Raw genomic sequence first — 27,705 nt, 5'->3', positions numbered from 1 at the left:
GGAAGTGAACATTACTAGACTTGCCTACACAGATAATGTAGCATAATAAGTAGTTCGAAAATATAATTAATCAGAATTATGCAAAATTATTACAAAATCTTTGAGAAAACAGGATTATGTGTTAATGAAGAAAAGACAGAATTTCTAGTCATAAGTGCTGTTGTTGCAGTCTTCAGTCTAAAGATTGGTTTGATGCAGCTCTCCATGCTGCTTTATCTGTGCAAGCCTCTTCATCTCTGAATGATTACTGCTAATTACAACCTTCTGAATCTGCTTACCGTATTCATCTCTTGGTCTGCCTTTACGATTTTTACCCTCCATGCTTCCTTCTAGTACTAAGCTGATGATCCGTTGATGATTCAGAATGTGCCCTACCATCCAATCCCTTCTTCCAGTCAGATTGTATCACAAATTTCTCTTCTCCCCAATTCTATTCAGTAGCTCTTCATTAGTTACGTGATCTACCCATCTAATCTTCAGAATTCTTCAGTAGCACATATATCAAAAGCTTCTATTCTCTACTTGTCTAAACTGTTTGTAGTTCATGTTCCACTTCCATACATGGCTACACTCCATACAAATACCTTCAGAAAGGACTACCTAACACTTAAACATATAATTGATGTTGACAAATTTCTCTTCTTCAGACACGCTTTTCTTGCCAGTCCCAGTCTACATTTTCTATCCTCCCTACTTCGACCATCATCAGTTATTTTGATGCCCAAATGGATACTATTTTAAGTGTCTCATTTCATGATCTAATACCCTCTGCACCACCTTATTTTAATTCGACTACATTCCATTATCTTCATTTTGCTTTTGCTGATGCTCATCTTTTATCCTCCCTTCAGGACACTGGCCACTCCGTTCAGCTGCTCTTTCAGGTCCTTTGCGTCTCTGACAAAATTGCAGATTCGTCAGCAAACCTCAAAGTTTTTGATCTTCTCCCTGGACTTTAATTCTTACTCCAGATTTTTCTTTGGTTTCCTTTTCTGTTTTTTCAATATGTGGATTGAATAATGTTGGTTATAGGCTACAACCCTGTCTCACTCCTTCTCAACCACCGCTTGTCTTTCGTGTCCCTTGACTCTCTTAACTGCCATGTGGTTCCTGTACAAGTTGTAAATAGCCTTTTGCTCCCTGTATTTTATCCCTGTCACCTTTAGAATTTGAAAGGAAGTATTCTAGTCAACATTGTCAAAAGTTTTATCTAAGTCTACAACTAATATAAACGTAGGTTTAGTTTTCCTTAACCTATCTCCTACGAGGAGTCATAGGCTCAGTATTGCCTTGCGTGTTCCTGCATTTCTCTGGAAACCAACCTGATCTTACCCGTGGTCGACTCCTACCAGTTTTTCCATCCTTCTGTAAAGGATTTGTGCTAGTATTTTGCAACTGTGACTTATTAAATTGATAGTTCGGTAATTTTTCCATCTGTCAGCACCAGCTTTCTTTGGAATTGGAATTACTATTGGAACCTTTAACAGTATAAGCAGATTTTTTACCATTTTGCTCACCCAATACACCTACATATGTAACATTGTTTTTATCGTTTACCACAAAAGCATAAATTTTATAAACTCCACTTGTACGAAAATCTATCCATTGTTGTGCAAAATAATTTTTAGTTTCTTCCTCTGTTTCCAAAATATTTTTGTATTCATCTTTTAAAGATTGTGTATTATCCAAATATTCTAGTTTTCTTTCTTGTATACTTAAATATTCTAATTCTTGTTCTCGTTTATTAGTGGATTCCAAATATGCCTTATTAATTGACTCCCTTTCTTTAATTGCATGTGGATAAAGTTTACTGTGGTTGTTTAATCTTTTTCTACACACAAATGGAAAAATATTATTTATTTTTATTAGTCCCTGTTCTTCCATGTTTATTTCTTTTGGTATTGTAGAAAACAAGCTATTTGGTTTAGAAAAATATATGTGTCTCCAGATTTTATAAAGCATGTTTGTTTACCAGAAATTATGTTCTCTGTCTCTTCCAATTTTTATGCAGTTAATGGGTAAGCAATTAAAACTGAACACAGATAACACATATTTAACTATTTTTTCTTTTTCTTCTTCATTATCTATTTTAATTTTTATTTGTATTCCTGTTAATTTTTTTGTGTTTCTGTTACCCCAATAGATATATTGCAAGAGACTGTTGCAAATAAGGCAACAACTGTTTTGAAGAGTATCTCTTAATTTTTTCCACATTTTGCGAGTGGGACAGAAACAAAGGAGCGTTATCGAAATATTTGCTGTTATTTGCTATTAGTTGTAAACAATCTGTTAATGGATCAAGTTCGTGTTCTTTTTCGAAATCTGGATTAATCTAATTATAAATTCTTGCTTCCAGTCTTGTAATACTATTTTCTTTAGCTAATGTAGAGGTAAACGTTTATTTTAATATTCTGTCTGGACAATTTAAAAAATCTATAATATGGGTTCCAAGCTGTTTGTTAACTCCAGAACCTGTTATTTGAATAATAAATTTATTGTATATATTTACTCTAGAATTAGCATTAACCTACATTAAACATTTTTTTTCCAACAGAATCATTATTGTTAACTACAACATTACAATCTTCTTTATTCAATCCTTACATACAAAAATTAAAACTATTTGTTATATATTTGCACATTTCTTCTTTGTTAAAAATTACTGCAAAATCTAGTGTTATGTCTAAATCCAATAAATAATAGCGTTCCTTTTTAAGTTCTTGCAATATTTGTGGTACTTCTTTTAATACTTTATCATTCATGGAATCTGCTAGTTCTATCTTGCAAGCAACAAAAATGACTCTGAGCACTATGGGTCTTAACTTCTAAGGTCAACAGTCCCCTAGAACTTAGAACTAATTAAACCTAACTAACCTAAGGACATCACACACAACCATGTCCGAAGCAGGATTCGAACCTGCGACCGTAGCGGTCACGTGGTTCCAGACTGTAGCGGCTAGAACTGCTTGGCCGCACCGGCCGGCCACTATGACAGTTTCTAAGCAACAATAACTCGATTTGTATATTTACTTCTGATTACATCCATATCTATGTTAATAGCTTGTTTTGTTCCTTTACATATTGTTCTATTCTAATCTAAAAGAAGAGGTAACTTAGCTTTAACAACATGTTTTGTAGAAAAAATTTAGGAAATAGTCCTCATAAGAAATTATTAAATGATCCAAATATTTATTTCTTAACTAAAAATTGTTTCTTGCCAGCATATTTTGTACAGTGTATTAAATCTGTAATTTTAACTATCATAACATTATCGCAGAATGGTTCTGTAATTGGTTTAAATTCATCTGATTTTTGCTCTCCATTTGTGTAGATAACATCTCCAATATTTTTAATGACATTATTATTATTATTTAAATTTTCTGTAAGTAACCATAATCCAAATCTTTCGTTGATTGGTTTTACTTTATTTTCCAAAAGTTCTGTTACAGAATATTATTTTTGTTTGTAGCACACATTTTAATTTCAGCTTCCATTTACAGAGGAAAAAAATATGAGATTTGTGTAGAGGTAGCCAGAATTTAAGAAAGTTAAAAAATATAAATAATAAAAAGCAGCCAAACTGAGTATGTGAAAGCATAGTAATGTGAGATTTTTACCTATTTGAAAATAATATTTATGGTATTCCACAAGTTAACAAGAAAGTAATAGGGTAAATGAAAGATGAATGCAGTGGAATAATAATGGAAGAATTTTGTGGTCTGAGAGCAAAAATGTTCGCTTATAAAATTGGTGGTATAATAGAGAAAAAATCTAAAGGAGTTAAGACATGTATTAATAAAAACAGAATAAGCTTAGAAGGTTATAAAGATTATTTGCTTAACAATAGATAGCACTACAAAAGAAGTAATATGTTTTGAAGTGGAAAACACGAAATATACATAATTGAAATAAACAAGAAAACATTGAGTCCTCATCAAGACAAAAAATATGTTTTGGAAAGTGAAATAGAGACATTACCATATAGTAATTACAAATTATAAAAAATCTAAAAAAAAATTTTCTATATAAATGGAGACTCTAATCAAGAAGCTCAACAATGTAAGTGTTTTGAAAGAGATTACAAAATTAAGTGAGCTAGAGATAAATGTTTTATATAATGTTACTGGATGTGAATATTTATATACTAGATATGGAGAAAAAACTTGTATCTAAATTATTGAGTTCAAGACTTTGTTACCAGACAGATATTCTAAATTAATTACTGATTGCTATTTTCAATTAATTGAAAACAGATGAAAATGAAATATAAAGGAATTAAGAAACTGAAAAATAGAAATAATAAAATTCATGATACTGAACTGACTCTGTGAACATTTTTTGAAAGTATTATTTTTCCTATTAAATTTTATAATCTTTAAATGGACAATATCAAACAGCTAAAGCCGTGTGGTGACTGTTCAGGGAAAGAGATTATTAATAAATTTCATAATGATAAATATCAAAAAGGTGGATTTTGTTTGATTGCTAAAGAATATAAAAAATATTACCTGAAAACATATTACCTGAAGGCTAAAGTTATTTTTAAATGTGGTAGAACCGTAAATAAGAGTTCTCTCAAAAACTTCATAAAAGTCTTATGACTGCTCAAGAAGAAAAGAATTAAGTAAATTTTAGGTAAAGAATAAATTTCTTATGTTCATTTTATTTATTTTATTACATTCACCTTTTGTAAAAAATATTACATTTTATTTTCATATGCTCACCTTTTATTTAAAAAATATTAAATTTTACTTTCTTATATTCACCTTTGTATGAAAAGTATTTAATTTTGAAAATTGGTGAATGTGATACTAAAAAATATTCATTGTTATTAGTTTTTCTAAGTGAGTTATACCCGATGAGTGGAGAATAGTAGATGAAATGTGTTGGTTCCAGGTAAGTTCCCATTTTCTAATAAAAAGAACGAGTGAAACGAGTGATTTTTAGTAGAAAACGATTAGTGAGATAGAACCTACACTCCCCATCTATTAACGTACTACCATTTCACGAGTGTACTGTGCGTTAGTTGAGTCCATACCACATCATGTTGCGGCACTTCTGTGTGCTTGCTGGGGCCTTACATGATATTAGGCTGGTGTACCGCTTTCTTTGGCTCATCAGTGTATAATCAATCTGAAACCTTCCAGTGTCTCCACGTCTCTTCCACATATAAACCTATAAAACTTCTTTCATGATTCTTAAACCAAGTGTTAGGTATGATTACATCTTGCTAATGCAAAATTCTGCCAGGCGGCATCCTCTTTCATTTCTTTCCCACAATCCATATTCACCTACTACTCTCTCTCTTCCTTTTCCCACTATCGCATTCTAGGCCTCCCTGAGTATTAACGTTTCGTTTCCCTTAACTATCTGAATAATTTCTTTTATCTATCATACATTTCCTCAATCTCTTCCTAATCTGCAGTACTAGTTGGCATATAAATTAGCATTATCGTGGTGGATGTGTTCTTCGTATCTATCTTGATTACCATAATGCATTCACTGTGCTGTTCATAGTAACTTAACCATGTTCCTATTTTCTTGTTCATTATTAAACCTACTCCTGCATTACCCCTAGTTGATTTTGTATTTATAGCCCTGCATTCACCTGACCAGAAATCCTGTTCCTCCTGTCACGGAATTTCACTAATTCCCATCATATCTAACCAACCGATCCATTTCCCTTTCTATATTTTCTAATCTACCTACCCGATTAAGGGATCTGACGTTTCACAGTACAATCTGTAGAATGCCAGTTTCGTTTCTCCTGATAACGACCTCTTTCTGAGTAATCCCCGCCCAGATGTTCGTTTGGGGGACTATTTTACCTCCGGAATATTTTATCCAAGCACACGTCATAATTATTTAACCATACAGTAGAACTGCATGCCCTTTGGAAAAATTACGGCTTTAGTTTTCCTTTGCTATCAGCCATTCGCAGTACCAACACAGCAAGCTCGTTTTGTCCGATGTTGCAAGCCCCTTCTTCAGCAGCCACACGTCTGGCTGACCTCTCAATAAATACCCCTCTGTTGTAGCTGCACCTACTGTACGGTTGTCTGCATGGCTGAAGCATGCAAGTGTCCCCGCCAACGGCAAGGTCCATGGCTCGAGGGTGGGGGTGTGGGGCGGGGGGGCTGGTCGTAAGTAAGAAAAATCAATTTGATGCACCTTTGCTGTACATGGATTAACTTTCAAGACACTTGAACCCTTTAATTACTGAAGGAGTCATTTTTGCTCCAACAGTAGAACGGATATGGAAATTGATGCCCACCTAGCAACATCGAATAAAACACTTTTTTGTTTTATCATAACTCTGAAGAAAAGATTTTTGGTACTAATTTCAAAATTAGCCTATATCAATCGACCATTATGTGAATGTGAAACATTAATATTTAGGAGGATATATGGAGCAAAACTGTCAGTATTTGAAAGAAAAACATTGACAAAAACTTTTGCAGAGATATTTTCTTTTGAGTCATCAGCCTTCTGACTGGTTTGAAGCGGCCTGCCACCAATCCCTCTCGTGTGCCAACCTCTTCATCTTAGGATTTGCAACCTACGTCCTCCTTTGTTTGCTGGATGAGTTCCATTCTCTGTCTTCCTTACAGTTTTTACCCTCTACAGATCCTTCTAATATCATGGAAGTTATTCTCTGATGTCTTAAAAGGTGTATACCATCCTGTCCATTCTTCTTCTCAGTGTTTTCCATATATTTCTTTCCTCGCCGATTCTATGGAGGACTTCCTCATTCCTTGTCTTATCAATCCACCCAATTTTCAACATTATTCTATAGCGCAGCTCAGATGCTTCGATTCTCTTCTTTTCCAGTTTTCCCAGTGTCCATGTTTCGCAATCAAACTACTGTGCTCAAAAAGGTAGATGCTAGAAATTTCTTCCTCAAATGAAGGGCTATGTTTGACAATAGTAGACTTCTCTTCGACAGGAATGCCATTTTTTCCAGTGATAGTCCGCCTTGCTCCGCCCGTCATGGGTTATTTTGCTGCCTAGGTAGCTGAATTCCATGGGCGTACCCTGCGAGAAGGAGGCAGCTGCCACACTCCCCCCCCCCCTCCCCCCGCCAACACCCTTTGCGCCGTAGAAAATATTTGAACTCGTTCGTGCAGATCAGGGAAGTTTATGGAAGTAATAAATATGGGCAATAACCAATCCGTTCTGCTGCTGGCAGGTAATGTGACGACATCATAAACAACATTGTTTCTTCCAGCTCTTTAAAATAAATAGATATTAATTTTTAAAAAATGTGTCATTTTTATGATAGGCTAATGCCACGCGCATTTGTAACAGATCAGATCACTTACGTACAAATAATTGGCACTGCCACAGCTTTTGATTCGAATCGTTGACTTTAAAATTCAGGAACTTGGAACACAATCTTCTGAAATACGTTAACACAAGGAAATAAATGTTACACACTACGACATACAAAAATCAAAGCGAGCTCACATTCAGGTCAGCGATGCTAACATGTATGACGGTGAATACGCCAACATTTGACATTATCAGTCTTGAAACGCTGCGAAATAATTGTAGATATGTTTCGGGGATAAGAGCAAGAAACATCGAGCAGTTCCACTCAAACATTTAGTTTACTCTGGACCGGCTTCGGTTATTTTGTATAAACTTTGTCAAACGACAATACTGTTAAGACATGCATGTCATAATCAAGAACTGTATGTTGTAGAATCGAACAGCATTGCTAGTGAACGAAGTTCTGAAATATCTTTACATACTCGTTAGCAAAGGAGATAAGCTGGCTGCATTACCGTTATGACGTAAATTGTAGACTTACAAGCAGTCGTTCTTCCCACGCACAATTCGTGAATGGAACAGGGAAGGGGGGATCAGATAGTGGTACAATAAGTACCCTCCGCCACACACCGTAAGGTGGCTCGCGGAGTATAGATGTAGATGTAGATGTAGTTCTCTACAGATCTTTTATTTTCCCAAATTTTTTTTCGGTTCTTCCATATTAAGAGGATAAATACCATGTTGTTGCTCTTCGATGTGAATTACTTGTGGTTTTCTTACTTCTTTTTGGCGACAGCATGAAGGATGCATGTTCGTATTCTTCTGGATGAATAGTGGGGAACCACTATATAGTCTAAAGGTACTCCTTTATCAGAATAAGTTACTGCATAAGTGCAAACGTTAATTCGAATCAATTTTTCTGAGGGTTCGAGCATTACTGCATAGCAGAGTACTTGAAAAGATGTATCTGTATTAAACACCCTTTCCAACAATAACTTCATCGCCTATGACCGAAATTAGTTTCTTAACCAGATTCTTTGAAATGATAAGAGCAACTACGACCGTTTGCTACATTCAGATCGTCTTTTCTACATAATTTCGAACACAAAACTCCTAGCCTTGGTCATTGGGGAAATATGAAGTAAAATTTCAGTTCCTTTTGTGTTACGATCTGGGAAATTACAGTTTACAACAGCACAGCCTAGCGCTGCGTAAAACTCTACGATCACCTTTACATACAAATTATACCTTGCATCGACGTACTTGAAGCAAGGGAAAACAAAAACGAAAAGACTGATATACTCAGTATACCTTTCTACACACAACAACTGCACCAAGCATTCCATAATGACGTCATGCGAATAACATTCAAAACACATTTCCTTCTGCACGTGGGTTAATGCGTTCCCGTGGACGGCAGCAAATATTCCAAATGCCGGAACCTAATACGTGAGCACTGCAACAGCGTAAAAAGCAGAAGTCCAGGTAGATAATTACTTTTGGGAGCCAGTGCTCTTCTATATATCAGTTACAAGTTGTTTCGTGCAGCTATTGTAATCATCAGTTGAATATCAGGAATTTTTAAAAAAAGGGTGAGTTTAGTTATACTATCTACTTCTTTGCTAATGTCTTTCAAAACGCAGGATATTTAATTACGTTTTTATGTGTAATTTAAACTAAGGCGTTATTTTATTATACTATAATGCGTGAGGCACCAATATCATTATTAATATTCTGATGTTCTCTATGTAAACCGACGTAATATGCGATATAGTGCACAAACAAATTCTGCATACACATGACTACTTGCAATGCACACTTAAGGAACTGGCAGAGGGTTCGTCGAACCACTCCAGCAGTATCGCTCTATTGTTCCACTTTCAAATAGCATGCAGAGAAAACGAACACTAAAATCTTTCCGTGCGTGCTGTGATTTCTCTTATTTTATTATGACTGTCGTTTCTCCCTGGATGGCAGCAAAATATTTTCGCATTCGGGGGAGAAACTTGGAGACTAAAGTTTCGAGAAAAGATCTGGCAGTAACGAGGAACGCCTCTGTTTTAATAATCGACACCCCAACTCGCTCATCGTATCTGTGACTCTCAGTTCCATGAATAAAAAAGAGAACTTTATCTGGAGAAGATTCTCAAAGGAAAAAACATTCTCTGAGAAAGTTCTCGGTTTAGAATGAATAAAAAATCTGAAGCATATTCTCTGAGGACGGAGTTCTTCCTCACTACCTCCCCTCCTTCTTCATCTGGCGCAGAACACACTCCTGATCTTATATTTCATTCAGCTCGCTCAAAAAGACAGACTCTTCCATACACTAATATGTAACTAGCATCAATGTGATCTAGAAGAGTTACGCCATGTTTCGATTTTATTTTTACGCGAAGCAACGAATTGTTAAGGCGATATACCGACAGTTTACGAAATTGCATTTTCTAATGATTTTACAGAATTTTCGACTTGCGGAAAACATTTTTGCTATTGAAGTGAACGCATTATGCGATCGAAATATTAATGACACATCCCATCTTCATCTACTGCAAAGTGGAACTCTGTCAGAGTTTTCTAACAAGAGGTAATTTTGCTTAAATATGACGCATAATGGTTCGTTCGCACGTCAAATATGTAAGCAGCAGCCAGTGCCAAAATCACAAAAATCAGCTCTGCTTGCTCTTCGTCAATTGGCTCGTGAACAACACCGACCATTCCTATCCTGTATCGTTACTGGTGACGAAAAATGGTGTCTTTATGCTAACATAAGGTAAAGAAAGGGAAGGACGAGCCCAAACAAAGCAACAACTCTCCGTACAAAGTCCTGAACGCATCCACAAAAGATAATGTTGTGCATCCGGTGGGACAGCGGCGGTGTGCTATACTACAGATTGCTTCCCCGAGGTTTTTAGATTGCTTGTGTACAATTTGTCGCTTATCACCACCATCAGCCAAGACAGCCCGCAACAAATGGAAGAAGAATTCACTAAATAACTCGCTACAATCTCGTTTAATTGTTCGCATTTGAGTACGCCATTCACAGTAGAGCGCTCAGAACATTGCTGAACCCTCATTGTCTGTCGGAGAATGGGTGACTTAGGTGTGCAGAACGAGCCTAAACTCGACCGCCATCGTTTGTAACTCCAACTGTAGTGGTCGCCACTGTGCGAACTGGCGCAGTGGTTAGCACACTGGATTCGCATCCCAGAGGACGACGATTCAAACCTGCAGTCGGTAATCCTTATTTAGGTTTTCCGTAATTTTCCTGAATCGCTTCAGGCAAATGTCTGAGTGGTTCCTTTGAAAGGGCATGGCCGACATCCTTCCCTGATACGGACCGATGACCTCGTTGTTGGTCCCCTCCCCCAAATCAGCCAACCAACTAGTGGTCGTCAAACTGCGGCCCACGGGCCGCATGCGACATGCATCAAGTGTTTGTGCGGTCCGCGGTTCTCAGTCGTATTCTAGTAACTGAAAACAGAATCCAAAAACGTCAACTAACGTTAAGGGGCTCCGGAACGCCCTATACTTGCAATGTTAAAATAACGCTTATAAATTACATCTTTCCTCACAAAGTATTTGAGGTAGGAAGTTGAACTTTTTACAGATTATTTATTGGAATATGGGCTACAACTTACCACAGGGATTTTACAAAATTTTAGTTCAGTTATTAAAGATGATTTTTTTCAATTGTAATGAAAATTCACAACATTTTTTGCAATTTTTTATTTATATATTCAAAAATATACAGTTTTTTGGAACAAGGCTATGTTAAATTATGCAGAAGGTACTGTGTAACATTTACTGAAAGTTTGAAACAAATATGTTTGGAAGATCCTTAGAAAACATGTAATTAGTATGAGAAAATAAAAGTTTTGGGAATCGAGCGACAAAGATTGGATTAACTTTTTAGTGCATTCCAGGTCCATAGGATGGATTATCTTCATCCTCAGCAAACTCCTCCTCCAGCTTCCTCTTGTTCCTCCTCCTGTTTACTCTTGCATGTATTTCTAGACTCTTTACAGCCCTGTCTGCAGCCCGAAGGCGTTCCTTGTCTAAAGCAAGCATCGCTCGTTGTTGTGTTCGTAGATTTTGCTACCATTTTCTTCAGTTGCAGTTACTGCAACACTGTTCCAAAAGGTGCTCATGTATGAACACTTATCACATTTCAGTTGTATTTCACTAGCAAGTCCTACGTGCTTTATTATGGAGAGTTCCAGACCAACTTCACTACAATGAATACATCTTACACAGTTTGAAAAAATTCCTTTGAGAACCGACATATCAAATATTTCATTCACATCCGATTCGCCCATAAAACATTCATAGTTTTCACTCATTGAACCAAGCTTCTTCTGTGAAGTATTTTCTTTCCCACTTTGACTGCTATGGGCAGGTGTACTTGAGAGGTTAGGTTCACTCACTTGGTTATCGTCTTTATTGTTTACAGTAATAACACATACCTTTGGCTTTCCAACATTTCTCCTTTTCTTAAAAGCCTTCAGAGGATTTCTAATAACTTTACTTTTACTCATTATTATTCATCAACAAAACAGAGACTCAAGAAACAGAATTAATTACGAATATTTTCGAGATAACGACAGAGTAAATAAACATGAAACAATCGACAATCACACCAGCGATATATATTGAACCATCACAGGTTAGCCACAACACATACTTTATCTCACATCACTAAAATGTACCTGATGAACACGGACGTTAATAATAACACCATTTGACATCAGTTTAACAGCGCCACAGTGGGTCACGCCCATGTAGAACACATTTCAAAAATTTTTTAAAAATAGTTGTAGTCTTCGGAATTGAATAAATTATATATCTATTAAAAGGTAATAGTCTGCAGATTCAGAAAACGCAAAAAAGTAAAAATTGAACTTTTCATGATTTTGAGCCTTTCCGGAGCCCCTTAAGAGCTTTTTAGGAGTGTATTTATCTTACTCAATAACAACCAAAATTACTTACATAGGCAGTAACATTTTAAGATGTGCTTAATTTTAATTCATGTTGGTGAGATAAGTAAAGTTTGCCTTTAGGCCAGGGGCAGAGTGATACGTAGCGCGGCCACTGCGGGATTAAAAGAGATGAGTGGGCTAATATTGTATTTTTTGTCTTCCACTGTTGACAACTCACAAGGGTGAGCACATAACGCTATGGTATAACTACGTACGGTACAAATATCAAACGGAAGTAACGTCGATTCGTGAATGTGTATTATAGAGACGACCATCTATAAAATGTGGTACGTGATTGTAGCAAGTAATGTGAAATCGTATTAAGGCTGTTTAAAAAAAAAAAAAAAAAAAAAAAATGACGTTCTAAATATTTAGTAAAGATTTGTGATCGTGTTTAATATTGCGGTTATTGTTATTAATTAATGTAATGAACTAATTTATGTTGGTTACCAACTAACAATAATATCGATAGGGGAAAATGTGGTAAAGTAGCTAGTAAGGTAAAGGTGACCATTGCGTACTTTCTGTCCTGAAGAGCGCTTCTGTCTGCCGAGAAATGGTGACACTAGTTCTATTACGAGGGCTATTCGGAAAGTAATGTACGATCGTGCGCGAAATGGAAATCATAGTGAAAATCAAATTATTTGCAACAGTAAGCTACACTTTCCAGCTACTTTTCTACATAATCACCGCTTCGACTTAAACGTTTGTCGTAACGTTGTACCAAATTTCCAATACCCTCGTCGTAGAAGGCAGCCACCTGTCCTTTCCGCACTTCTCTGCACTCGTCTACACCTCGTTGTCTGTAGCAAATGTTGTCTTCATGGCCAGTGGTTCATGTGAGCAGAGGTGAAACTCTAGATAAGCTAATTATGTGCTTTGTTGTGGGTGATCGAACACTTCCCATCGTAAATGCTGCAAGAGAATCTTCATTGCCCCTGGAGAGTGGGGCCGAGAACTGACATGAAGAATGAAATGCATGACACTTGTGTTATGTGGGCTGCACGACGTCAGGCGAAATCTTTCACTGGGCGCTCATACTTGGCGGAAGACACTATTTTCGAGGCATCTTTATGGTTTCGCTGTGCGCTCAGAGTTCAAAAGAGCCACATTCGACCAACATACTACAGACGCTACCCAACACATCTGTGCCAAACTTCATGGGATTTTGCTGTGGTTTCCATTTCACGAGCTATCGGTACTTACCTTCTGAATGTCCCTCGTATGTATCGTCATAGTTGTCAGTGAAACTGACAGAGGAAACTTGTTTCCTTATGCTTTAGTAAATACTTTTTCTTGTGTCATCTAATGTAAGTCATGTGTATCATACTTCATACCTCACTTGTATGATGAGCAATAATTTTTACAATATCAATGATTAAACAACGTCTTTTAGCGTACCAATGTAGTTACTTGTTATTTATTTCAGTTCGATAGTCTCTTCCTCCCCCACCCCCATGAACCGTGGACCTTGCCATCGGTGGGGTGGCTTGCGTGCGTCAGCGATACAGACTGACTGATCTAGCCTTGTAACATCGACCAAAACGGCCTTGCTGTGCTGGTATCGCAACAGTGGAGGGGTATCTGTTGGAAAAACAGACAGACATGTGTCTCCTGAAGAGGGGCAGCAGACTTTTCAATAGTTGCAAGGGCATCAGTCATACATTTCTTCAACCTCCTCATCTGCAGAGCTAGTTCGCATATAAACTTGTACGACTGTGGTGAGTGTGGGCTTCGTGTCTGTGATTGACTGATCTAGCCTTGTAACATCGACCAAAACGGCCTTGCTGTGCTGGTACTGCAAACGGCTGAAAGCAAGGAGCAGCTACAGCCGTAATTCTTCCCGAGAGCATGCAGCTCTGCTCTATTCTTAAATGATGATGGCATCTTCTTGGGTGAAATATTCCGGAGGTAAAATAGTCCCCCATTCGGATCTACAGGCGCGGGCTACTCAGGAGGACGTCGTTATCAAGAGAAACAAAACTGGCGTTCTATGGATCGGAGACCAGAATGTTGGATACATTAATCGGGCAGATAGGATGGAAAATTTAGAGAGGGAAATGGGTCGGTTGGTTAGATATAGTGGGAATTAGTGAAATTCGATGGCAAGTCAGGTGAATACAGGGCTATAAATACAAAATCAGATAGGCGTAATGCAGGAGTAGGTTTAATAATGAATAAGAAAATAGGAATGCGGATAAGCTACTATGAATAGCATAGTGAAAGCATTATTGTAGCCAAGATAGACATGAAGCCCACACCCGCCACAGTCGTACAAGTTTATATGCCAACTAGCTCCGCAGATGAGAAGATTGAAGAAATTTATGGCGATATAAAAGAAATTATTCCGATATTTAAGGGAGACGAAAATTTTGTAGTTATGGGGGCCGAAATTCGAGAGGAAAAGGAAGAGAAGGAAATATAATAGGTGAATATGGACTAGAGGAAAGGAATGAATGAGGAAGCCGCTTGATAGAGTTTTGCACAGAGCATAATTTAACCATCGTTAACATTTGATTTAAAAATCATAAAAGAAGGATGTATACGTGCAAGAGAACTGGAGACACGGGGAGGTTCCAGATTGATACATAATGGTAAGACAGAGATTTAGGAACCAGACTTTAAATTTTAAGACATTTCCAGGGCCAGATGTGGATCCTGACCACAATTTATTGGTTATGAACTGTAGATTAAAACTAAAGAAATTGGAAAAGGGTGGGAAATTAAGGAGATGGGACCTGAATTGGTTGAAAAAATCATAGGGCACTCAGAGTTTCAGAGGGAGCATTAGGCAACAGTTGCCTAGAACAGGGGAAAGGAATGCAGTAGAAGACGAGTGGGCAGCTTTAAGAAATCAAATAGTGATGGCAGCAGAGGGTCAAATTGGCAAAAAGACAAGGCCTAGTAGAAATCCTTGGATGACACAAAAGATATTATATTTAGTTGATGAAAGGAGGAACTATAAAAATTCATTAAGTGAAGCAGGCGAAAGGAAATACAAACGTTTAAAAAATCGTATTGACAGGAAGTGAAAAATAATTAAGCAGGAATGGCTAGAGGACAAATTCCTTACACAAGAATGCAAATACTGGTAGAAGTCGACCTCGGGGAAGATCATTTTGGATTCCGGAGAAATGTAGGTACATGCGAGGCAATACGAGCACTACGACTTATCATAGAAGACAGGTTAAGAAAAGCAAAACCTACGTTTATAGCATTTGTCGACTTAGGGAAAGCTTTTGACTATGTTGACTGAAATACTCTCTTTGAAATTATGAATGTGGCAGGGGTAAAATACAGGAAGCGAAAGGCTATTTACAGTTTGTACAGAAACCGGACGTCATTTATAATAGTCGAGGGCATGAAAAGGAAGCAACGTCTGAGAAGGGAGTGAGTCAGGGTTGTAGCCCATTCCCGATGTTATTCAATATGTACACTGAGCAAGCACTAAAGGAAACCAAAGAATAAGTAGGAGAAGGAATTAAAGTTCAAGGGGAAGAAGTAAAGACTTTGAGATTTGTCCATGACATTGTAATTCTGTCAAAGACAGCAAAATACTTGGATAAGCAGTAAACTGAATGGATAGTCTCTTGAAACGTGGGCATAAGATGAACATCAACAAAAGCAAAACAAGAATAATGGAATTTAGTCGAATTGCCATAGCGGTTGATAGGACAAATTCTGAGACACCAAGGGATCACCAATTAAGTATTGGAGGGAAGTGTGTGGAGTAAAAATGGTAGAGGGAGACCAAGAGATGAATACAGTAGACAGATTCAGACGGATGTAGGTTGCAGTAATTATACAGCGATGAAGAGGTTTGCACAGGATAGAGCAGCAGGAGAGCTGCATCAAAGCTGTTTTCGGACTGGAGACCACAACAACAACAGTCTCTCTTGCGAACCAGTATTGCCGATATGAAGCCGGTAGGGAAAAGAAGCCAAGTTGTTCACTCCAATGAGAGTTAGTTATAATCAGAAACACGCATAACGCAACGGATGAAACTGACTTCTATCATCCGTCATTCTATCCCTTCATAACAATTATGAATTAGTTTAACTGTATTAATTAATACGGTCTCTGTTCTGGTATATTTTGCATAATACAAAAGTCCTGTTAAAAAGGATATGCTGCAGCCGCTTGGTATAATTTCAGATACTAGGGTATCAAGACGGTTAGAAAATTTGTCCGCAAATCAGAACAACAAGCACGGCATCTTGTTGCCATGGCACTGACTACAGTATCAGCTTCGATGCGGAAAACTGGTCCTGTTTAATCCTTCAGAAAAATGTATGTAGTTTCATTTTTTATTTCTTTTTCACTTATAAATATTTGGTGATACCTTACGATTCGTAGATTCAAATATGTAAACGGTAAGCTTCCGTCACTAACAATGGATTAGTGAAGACTGAATTTCTCGTTGAGTAATTACTATTCCCGCCCCCCCTCTCCAATCTCCACCCTCCTTCCCATGCTGCTCTAGGTGTCGTCCTATAACGTCAATTTCGGCTCTTAAGCAGAAAAATTTGACTACAGCTGTACTAGATTGACAAAAAAACACTACACAGCTGTTGGGTGGGAAAGTCATTCCGCACCCATCTTATTCATTTGACCTTGTGCCGCCAGATTTTCCCCTTTTTCGCTCTCTATCGAACAATCTTGAACTTACGTTCCAGATGAAAATGCGCTCCAAACATGGATCAACAAGTTCTTGACCACAAAACCACGTGATTTTAACAGCACAGTAATCGATAAGTTACCCCAGCGTTGGCATACTGTTGTACATAGTGAAGGAGAACATGTTATTGATGAGTAAAGTCTCCGTTATATGCATATTTGGTGTTCATTAAATTTATGGAAAAACGCTACGAACTTATGCACCAACCCAATAACATTGCATCCATCTCAACCATAAAAAAAAAACTAGGGTGTGCTAGTAGGAGAGCCTATTGTTGTCAACGCCAATTGAAGGAAATACACAATAAAGAAGGTAAAGCATTCCAGAGCGCTAGCTGACGTACCGGCCACTGCTGGTGAGAAACAGTGTGTCTGTGCGCTGCACTCATGCTGACTGACACACGCTGTAGCATTGTCATTAGCATTGAACAAAAATGGTGACGAAACGCCTGCTGGTACACTTCTGCCTGTTTCTCCTTAATGAGTTTCCACGGTTAAATCGTATATAAATACATAACTGCATATTTTTAAATAAATCACTGAATTAGGTTGGAGCATCCCAAAATACAGGGCCTCTCCCAGGAGCACCCGCCCCTCGGCCCATTTGCACTTTGGGGTCTGAGGGGACGTTATTTCCGCCAGTGAACCTGACAATGTTCTCAGGAAATCGGAAAATAAAGTACAGTCTCCATTTTATTTACTAGACCCACTATTTCCCTATTTCACATTAATACAAAACGAGTTGCCCTTTTTTCAACTTTTTCGATGTTCTCCATCAGTCCCGATTGATGAGCCCCACACTGCACTGCAATACTCTAGCGTAGGACGGACAAGTGTAGTATAGGCAGTCTCTTTAGTAAACTTGTTGTATCTTGTAATTGTCCAAACAATAAATCGCATTCTTTGATAAGCTTTCCTCACAACATTATGTGTATGATAGTTCCAGTTTCAGTTGTTCGTAGTTTTAATTCCTAGGTATTTAGCTGAATTGGCAGCCTTTCGATTTGTGTGATCTCTAGTGCAAACGAAATTTAAGAGATTCCTTTTAGTACTCATGATGTCCTCATACTTTTCGCTGTTCAGGATCAATTGCCACTTTTCGTACTATACAGATACTTTGTTTAAATCATGTTGCAATTGGTTTTGATCTTCTAATGACTTCACTACACGGTAAATGACATCATCATCTACGAACAATCTAAGATAACTGCTCGGAATGTCTCCTAACTCATTTATATAGATTAGGAACAGCAGGCGGTATATAATATTTATTTGTGAAATTGATGCTATTTGTATAGGAACAACTCTACTGAATTCTACAACAAATGCGCTTGGAATGTCTTGAGAGAGTTACAACAGGAAATTACTTAGTTCTAGATATAAATTGATTGTTTCCTGAATCCTGTCTGCTTTGCATCGAATTCATCAAAAATCCTAGTAGTTTTAATGGCATGGACATATTAACAAGTTCACAAATTACAACAATAGTTTCTTTTGGTTCACGGCCTCGTGAAAGTAGTAATATATCTACTTGGCACTTGAATATTATTATGTTTCCGATAAGTCTATCTGTCTAACATTTATCTTAACTCTTTTTCATTTTATGGCTAAATAATAGGATCTGCTGTTCATGAAAGGAAAAGGAGTCGAAATAGCGGCAATGGAAGCTATGACGATCATAACAAGAGTGAAGTGTCACGATCAACATCCAAAGGTGACACTGAACAATTATCAAATTCAATGGTAATACCTCTAACTGTAGTAGTCACTGTTCCTAATTCTCAGCCAACATCCCAATTAGCTTGTATGTCCAAAGACGTTTCGGAAATTGCAATAAAAAGTAACTGCGATGAAAACCATCTGGGTCGTTATATTCGGCTAATTACTGTTATATCTGTGGAAAAGAAGAAGGAGCTTTTACTAAAATTTTCAATCATTTCAAGGAATCATGCATTTGAAAGTGATGCAAGCCTTTAGTAAAGAAAATTTAATCGTGCTTGATTAAATGAATATGCAGTGTTCCTCGTATACTCCAAGTTACTAAAAAGTGCCCAATGCGATCACTGTGTTTTGTTCCCTCCTGTCACTGGCACTGTTGGAGGCATTTTTGGATCATTTATAACTAAGGTATCCACAAAATTCAAGAATATGCATGAAGATAGTCGTAAACCCGGCTTCACTTGACAGCGTTAACTTCAGCAAAAACTTCTCTTGAACATACATCTGTGGACGTGCAACTGCATAGCATGTATCGAAAAGGGATCGATGAAAACAGGCAAATATTGTCATCGATTCTTTCTTATATAGGTTTTTTGCTCTATATGCCTCTTAGAGTAAAACAGGAACACGAAGGTGTTTTATTAGATTTACTGAATTTAAGAATCCATTCTGGCGGCGACAAGTTAAGGACTAATCTGGAAAAGTGTCGCAGGCATGCTGTTTACACATCACTGAAAATACAAAAAGAATTGATAAAGTCGATGTTATTAGGGAGAATATAGCCAATATGAAGAAAGCAAAGAGAAAATCGGGGAAGAATTTGTAGATTTTGTAGAACGAAAGTCACAGAATATCTCATCAATCGCCGAAGCATTAACAGTTTCTAGATCAGATTAGATTAGATTAGATTAATACTAGTTCCATGGATTATGAATACGATATTTCGTAATGATGTGGAACGAGTCAAATTTTCCAATACATGACATAATTAAGTCAATTTAACAACATACTTAAGTTAATATAACAACTTTTTTATTTTTTGTGTTTTTTATTTCTTTTATTTTTTATTTTATTTTTTTACAATTTTTTTGTTCGTTTTTTTTTTTCTTTTTTGCTTAATTTATATCTAAAAATTCCTCTATGGAGTAGAAGGAGTTGTCATTCAGAAATTCTTTTGATTTCTTCTTAAATACTTGTTGGTTATCTGTCAGACTTTTGATACTATTTGGTAAGTGACCAAAGACTTTAGTGGCAGTATAATTCACCCCTTTCTGTGCCAAAGTTAGATTTAATCTTAGATAGTGAAGATCATCCTTTCTCCTAGTATTGTAGTTATGCACACAGCTATTACTTTTGAATTGGGTTTGGTTGTTAATAACAAATTTCATAAGAGAGTATATATACTGAGAAGCTACTGTGAATATCCCTAGATCCTTAAATAAATGTCTGCAGGATGATCTTGGGTGGACTCCAGCTATTATTCTGATTACACGCTTTTGTGCAATAAATACTTTATTCCTCAGTGATGAATTACCCCAAAATATGATGCCATATGAAAGCAATGAGTGAAAATAGGCGTAGTAAGCTAATTTACTAAGATGTTTATCACCAAAATTTGCAATGACCCTTATTCCATAAGTAGCTGAACTCAAACGTTTCAGCAGATCATCAATGTGTTTCTTCCAATTTAATCTCTCATCAATGGACACACCTAAAAATTTGCAATATTCTACCTTAGCTATATGCTTCTGATTAAGGTCTATATTTATTAATGGCGTCATACCATTCACTGTACGGAACTGTATGTACTGTGTCTTATCAAAATTCAGTGAGAGTCCGTTTACAAGGAACCACTTAGTAATTTTCTGAAAGACAGTATTGACAATTTCATCAGTTAATTCTTGTTTGTCAGGTGTGATTACTATACTTGTATCATCAGCAAAGAGAACTAACTTTGCCTCTTCATGAATATAGAATGGCAAGTCATTAATATATATTAAGAACAACAAAGGACCCATGACTGACCCTTGTGGAACCCCATTCTTGATAGTTCCCCAGATTGAGGAATGTGCTGATCTTTGCATATTATGAGAACTGCTTATTTCAACTTTCTGCACTCTTCCAGTTAGGTACGAATTAAACCATTTGTGCACTGTCCCACTCATGCCACAATACTTGAGCTTGTCTAGCAGAATTTCATGATTTACACAATCAAAAGCCTTTGAGAGATCACAAAAAATCCCAATCGGTGGTGTTCGGTTATTCAGATCATTCAAAGTTTGATTGGTGAAAGCATATATGGCATTTTCTCTTGAAAAACCTTTCTGGAAACCAAACTGACATTTTGTTAGTACTTCATTTTTACAGATATGTGAAGCTACTCTTGAATACATTACTTTCTCAAAAATTTTGGATAAAGCTGTTAGAAGGGAGATTGGACGGTAATTGTTGACATCAGATCTATCCCCCTTTTTATGCAAAGGTATAACAATAGCATATTTCAGTCTATCAGGGAAAATGCCCTGTTCCAGAGAGCTATTACACAGGTGGCTGAGAATCTTACTTATCTGTTGAGAACAAGCTTTTAGTAGTATGCCAGCAGAAGATTGTATAGGATTTGGCTCCGACGGCTGTTCTACGCTAGCATGCAGAGAGTGGTGTACAAGCCATTTTAGCAAAGAAATATTATCGATCCTCGTATACTCATTGCTAAAATCACAAACTCAACCTTGCGGTGAATGATGCAAATGCAGTTCCGGAAATTAGGAATACTGTTAACACTGTAGAAGACACTACCAACTTTTTTAGGGAATCGACTACACGCTGGAAAAATGCTCCCAATGCATCCCGAATGTGTGAGACGAGAGGGTCTGAAAAATATAAATCCATTAGACTATATTCTTAACATTTACCAGAGGTTGCGAGAGCTCTGTCCACGGAGGGTAATTATACAATGAGAAAATCTGCCTATAATTTGCATTCAGTCATTACGAAACCAGTGTTCCTCTTAGCTCCAAAACAATAGCCAAATGCTCGGTAGTTTTGGAACCAGTAACCAATGTCCTGCAGTCTGAGTCTCTCACATGATCGTGATGAATCCTTGACGTTGTCAGTAATGACCGAAAGAAAGCAGACAGAACAACTAGCGAATTACTTAGAAAAGCACAAGCCACTGCAGAGAAACTGAAAATAGAAATTACTGTTTCACATTTTGCTTGTAAAGAAAAATTCAGAAGTAATTTGCTCTAATTAAACTACAACCCTCGGATATGAGCAAAACTAATAAAACAGAATTTCATAAAAATACTGAACTGTTTTAAAAATTTATGGTTTGGATGATATTGCCGAAGAAGTGGACCTATGATACAATTTATGGAGGAAAAAAAATACACCTAAGGCTAAATTAAGGGACACAGAAGTCATTGACCTGTTCATCGAGACCAATATCTCCCCCCCCCCTTTCCACACACACACACACACACACACACGCACGCACACTAGTACGAGGAAAGCTCTACTATTCTATGTACAACGGTGATTGTGGAAGTATTCTTCAGTATGCTTCGCAGAGAGAAGATATGTCTTGGAAGTACTATGGGAGAAAGGCTCACTGCTTTGCACCTGATGTGCGCACACCGAAATTACGTAAAAGAAACCGGCGAGATGTTAGAAAAGATAGTAACTGGCAAATTTGCGGCAAATCCAAGAAGATTAATACTAAATTAAGATATTGTGTTGATATGCAAGTTTAAATTGTTTATTAAAAGCAGTTTATCACTGGGTTTCTCCTGTATTTATTGAGAAATGCTGCGTGTTCTGAGTACGAGTGACAAAGTCGGACGTGCATCTGGCATTCGTACGAAATCAGAAACCGGACATGTGTGGTGGGATCTTTGTGTTACCTGACAAATTTACGAAAGTACTGTTAAGGATTTGATCACAGCTAAATATTTGTGACAAGCGAGACCATAAAACTGATTTCTGTTCGTTTCATATACGGCTATCTACGCTGTGCCCTTAGGTTCCTACCTAACGACACACTCGAAAATCGCCGACCGGAGTGGCCGAGCAGTTCTAGGTGCTTCAGTTTGGAACCGCGAGACCGCTACGGTCGCAGGTTCGAATCCTGCCTCGGGCATGGATGTGTGTGATGTCCTTAGGTTAGTTAGGTTTAAGTAGTTCTAAGTTCTAGGAGACTGATGTCCTCAGATGGTTAAGTCCCATAGTGCTTAGAGCCCTCGAAAATCGCCACATATTAATAATATATAATACATATTAATAAACAGCAAAGTATTAGCGAGAAGTAATATTATAAGCATGGGTGCCCCTTGTTTTACTCTCATCAGTTTAAGCTGCACTCTTAACGTCCTGCCTAACCACACCACCAGAAATCGCGACATATTCGAAAACACACAGCCATATACACACATCAAAAAAAGTTTTGCATCACCTCGGTTTCGAGAGTTCCGGAACCTGTACAGAAAATTGGAATACAGATCAAGATAAACATCATTTCCACCATTGTTACTGCTCATGAAAACCAAGCACTGAATGTACTATCATACAACGAGACTTTCGGAGGTGGTGGTCCAAATTTCTGTACACACCTCTAATACCTCCTCTTGCAGTGATGCATGCGTGTATTCGTCGTGGCGTAATATCCACAAGTTCATCAAGGTACTGTTGGTCCAGATTGTCCCACTCCTCAACGGCGATTCGGCGTTGATCCCTCAGAATGGTTGGTGGGTCACGTCGTTCATAAACAGCCCTTTTCAATCCATCACAGGCATGTTCGATACGGTTCATGTCTGGAGAACACGCTGGGCACTCAAGTCGAGCGATGTCGTTATCCTGAAGGAAGTCATTCACAAGATGCGCACGGTGAGAGCGCAAATTGTCGTCCATGAAGACGAATGTCTCGCCAATATGCTGCCTATATGGTTGCACTAGCGGTCGGAGGATGGCATCCACGTATCGTACAGCCGTTACAGCGCCTTCCATGGACACCTGCGGCGTACGTTGGCCTCACAAAATGCCACCCCAAAATAGCAGGGAACCCCCTTCTTGCTGCACTCGCTGGACAGTGTGTCTAAGGCGTTCAGCCTGACCACGTTGCCTCCAGACACGTCTCCAACGATTGTCTGTTTGAAGGCATATGCGACACTCATCGGTGAAGAGAACGTGAAGGCATTCATGAGCCGTCCATTCGACATGTTGTTGGGCCCATCTGTACCGCTCTGCATTGTGTCGTGTATGAAAAGATGGACCTCGCCAAGGACGTCGGGAGTAAATTTGCGCATCATGCAGCCTATTGCACACAGTTTGAGTCGTAACACGACGTCCTGTGGCTGCACGAAAAGCATTATTCGACATCGTGGCGTTGCTGTCAGGGTTCCGCCGAGCCATAATCCGTAGGTAGCGGTCATCCATTGCAGTAGTAGCCCTTGGGTGGCCTTAGTGAAACATGTCATTCACAGTTCCTGTCTCTCTGTATCTCCTCCATGTCCGAACATCGCTTTGGTTCACTGCGAGACGCCTGGACACTTGTTGAGAGTCCTTCCTGGCACAAAGTAACAACGCGAACGCGATCGAACCGCGGCACTGACTGTCTAGACATGGTTGAATTACAGACAACACGAGCCATGTACCTCCTTCCTGGTGGAATGACTGGAACTGATCGGCTGTCGGACCCCTCCGTCTAATAGGCGCTGCCCATGCGTCGTTGTTTACATCTTTGGGCGGGTTTAGTGACATGTCCGAACAGTCAAGGGGACTGTGTCTGTGATACAATATCCACAGTCAACATCTATCTCCAGGAGTTTGAGAACCAGAGTGATGCAAAACTTATTTTGATGTGTCTATATATGACAAGAAAGAATACGCACATCGTTGCTGCTCATTTTACTTAAGAAAAGTTTAAGCTATACACTTAGATTCCTGCCGATGCATATTCTCGTATAATCGCGATACGTATTCGGAAAAAAAGTTAAATATTTGAGACAAGAAGGAACATAAATGGCACTGTTAATTGTTTCGGTCGCAGCAACTTCATCTTTCGTTTTTTAGTCAATGTGAAGTCACAAACTGGAAGGAACTCATAACTTAGAGAGCACACACTTTTACATCGAATACTGCAGAACATACTTTTGTTATGAAAATAAGAAACTCCCAGAATGGGTTGCAAATGTGAAGAAAGAAGAAAATCGTCATTCTTTCCGTTTTCCGTCGTCCTTAATAGCTTCAAAATTCATGGAGTTATGTTCCGTCTTTGCAACTATCCGCAGGAACTGATGACCTAGTAGTTTTGTTCCTTTAATTATCCAACCAACCAACCGTCCATACTACATTTTCTTAAAACTTTTACAAAAGATATGTTACTAAAAGGGAGGGGGCTACGGTAGCCCATGCAGTTGTGCAAAGCCATTGTGCCAGAGAGGCGTAGTTGTTAGCACACCTTGCCTACTGGGCAAGTGACGTGTGTTCGAATCCTGGCCGTGGTACAAATTTCCTTCCGTTACTTCAGTCTCCACATATACGACAGAGATGTTGGAAACTTGAAAAGGAGTCTGGAACTATATAGTTTCCTTTGCTTTTGAAGATTAGTTGAACAGAGAGGACAGTGTCTCGGGAAGAGGTTATAAGACGAACAGCGACAAAAGAAAACAGGAATAATTATGTGCTGTCGATTAAAATCAGGTGATGCTGAGGAAACTAACTTAGGAAATGAGTCGCTTTTTGCTATTCGGATAGAATAGTCACTAACGATGGCAGAAGTATCGAGGTTAGAAAATGCAGACTGACAACAGCATAAAAACATGCCTGGAAAGGAGAAACGTTTTAGCATTCATTATAAACGTGATTATTATGAAACCTCTTCTGAAAGTATTTATCTGGAGAGTAGTGTTGCATGAAAATCAAACGTGGACGATAAAAACTACAGACAGAAGCTGTTGACATTTGATGCTACAGAAGAATACAGAAGGTAAAAACGAGTAGACCGGATAATTAGTGGAGGTATAACTTCGAAATAGGGAGAAAACAACTATTTGTTGCGGCAAGGTCTTTTCACGAAATTTCAAGCACAACTTTCTCCTCCGCATATGATAATATTTTGTTGATTTCAACCTCCAGAGGGAGTGTTAATCGGTCGAGTAGTAGCTTGAAAGTGGTTATATGAACCGTCTGCCAAATATTTACATGGGAATTGCAGAGAAGTCATGAAGATGCCAATGTAGGTGACGACTTCGCTAAAGGAAGAGATAGACTGGTAGGTCACATCGTGAAGCAGCAAGGAATAGTTAGTTGGGTAGTGAAGGGGAGTAGGGAAACGAGGAAGGGGATGGGACAGGGCTTTAATACAAGAAACAGATTGGAGTGGATAAAGGCGCAGTAGTGACGCAGAAAGCACAAGGCAGGCTGTCGTGGTCATCTAAATCAAATCAGTTTCCAACTGACGGACTGAGGTACGGTAGAAAGAGACAAAAGCGGCATACACATTTTGAAAAGTGAGGACTTAAAGAAAGTAAGGCGAATTGGAGGCTTACCTGTCAGTGAAATGCGCAAAATCAGAGACAAGGATTTTATTGATGAGTCCTATATCCTTCACCATGAGACAAGGCGTCATCATAAGGTAGAATCCTCCGAAAGGCACGTCGCCGAGCTCCTGGTATATCCTGTGGATACATGCGGGCAGCGACTCCTGGGCGAAGAGGGCGCGACGAGCACTTCCGAAGAGGAGTTCACTTTTCACGTACGGAACGCTGAGTCTCTTCCAGTAGCTATTCACAAACGACAAGTACACGTACAACAGAGCAATAATTACTGTTAAAATCAAGAGCGTTGTCCACAAACTGTCTGACCACGACATCTTTACGAGTTTTACAATAGACGACGAACTGTAGCACGCAAGACGTCGCAACTCTTAGATCTGATGTACACTTGCCCTCTCGCCAGTTACTTGACAGTAGAGGCACCGCTGCTGCGTCAGCAACCCACTACATAGCAGCTGAGAGGTCACAGCTTGCTCTGTGTATCACAGATGCGGTCGGAGTACCAGTCTGTGTTGTCGCCGATGACGCAGAGAAGCCGTGCGGCCGCCAGCACGTGGTGTATGTATCGTGGATGCTCGTGGGCTCCGCCATAGCAGACGGTATCGAGCCCTGCACCGTGTGTGCACTGCGCACCTCCTGGGCGGACACTGGCGCCTCTCGCTGCTAACTCGCAGATAACGACACGTCATGTAATCCGGCCTTGCTCTTACGCAACAACCGCCCGGTCTCCTGACAGGCAGAGCTGTTGTTGTAGGCTTTACCCGAACACTGAAGCCTCTTCATTTCTGCATAACTGCTGCAGCCGACATCCACTTGAACCAGCGTACCGAATTAAAGGCTCGTTGTCTCTCTACAGTTTTTACCCCCCCCCCCCCCCCCCGCCGACCACGTTTTCCTATAATAGAAACTGACGCTTCTGCGATGTCTCAGAATGTGACCTACACTACTGGCCATTAAAATTGCTACACCAAGAAAAAATGCAGATGATAAACAGGTATTCATTGGACAAATATATTATACTAGAACTGGCTGACTGCAATTTGGGTGCATAGATCCTGAGAAATCAGTACCCAGAACAACCACCTCTGGCCTTAATAATGACCTTGTTACGCCTGGGCACTGAGTCAGAGCTTGGATGGCGTGTACAGGTACAGCTGCCCATGCAGCTTCAAGACGATACCACAGTTCATCAAGAGCAGTGACTGGCGTATTGTGACGAGCCAGTTGCTCGGCCACCATTGACCAGACGTTTTCAGTTGGTGAGAGATATGGAGAATGTGCTGGCCAGGGCAGCAGTCGAACATTTTCTGTATCCAGAAAGGCCCGTACAGGACCTCCAACATGCGGTCGTGCATTATCCTGCTGGAAAGTAGGGTTTCGCAGGGGTCGAATGAAGGGTAGAGCCACTGGTCGTAACACATCTGAAATGTAACGTCCACTGTTCAAAGTGCCGTCAATGTGAACAAGAGGTGACAGAGACGTGTAACCAATGGCACCCCATACCATCACGC

At 38.8% G+C, this 27,705-nt stretch overlaps 1 protein-coding gene across 2 annotated transcripts in view; it reads right to left on the bottom strand.

Annotated features, from left to right (window-relative positions):
- The window catches only part of LOC126252908 (probable cytochrome P450 6a13), a 111,122-nt gene extending 84,293 nt beyond the window's left edge, over nucleotides 1-26,829 (bottom strand). For both annotated transcript variants that reach the window (XM_049953887.1, XM_049953888.1), the window contains exon 1: nucleotides 26,189-26,829. In XM_049953887.1, coding sequence (XP_049809844.1) covers nucleotides 26,189-26,511 — 323 coding nt within the window. In that variant the 5' untranslated portion in view covers nucleotides 26,512-26,829. The remainder of the gene's footprint in view (nucleotides 1-26,188) is intronic.
- Between the last annotated feature and the right edge of the window lie 876 nt (nucleotides 26,830-27,705).

This window comes from Schistocerca nitens, chromosome 4, assembly GCF_023898315.1.
Source record: "Schistocerca nitens isolate TAMUIC-IGC-003100 chromosome 4, iqSchNite1.1, whole genome shotgun sequence".
Taxonomy (NCBI): domain Eukaryota; kingdom Metazoa; phylum Arthropoda; class Insecta; order Orthoptera; family Acrididae; genus Schistocerca; species Schistocerca nitens.
This window is presented reverse-complemented; position numbering and strand designations above follow the sequence as displayed.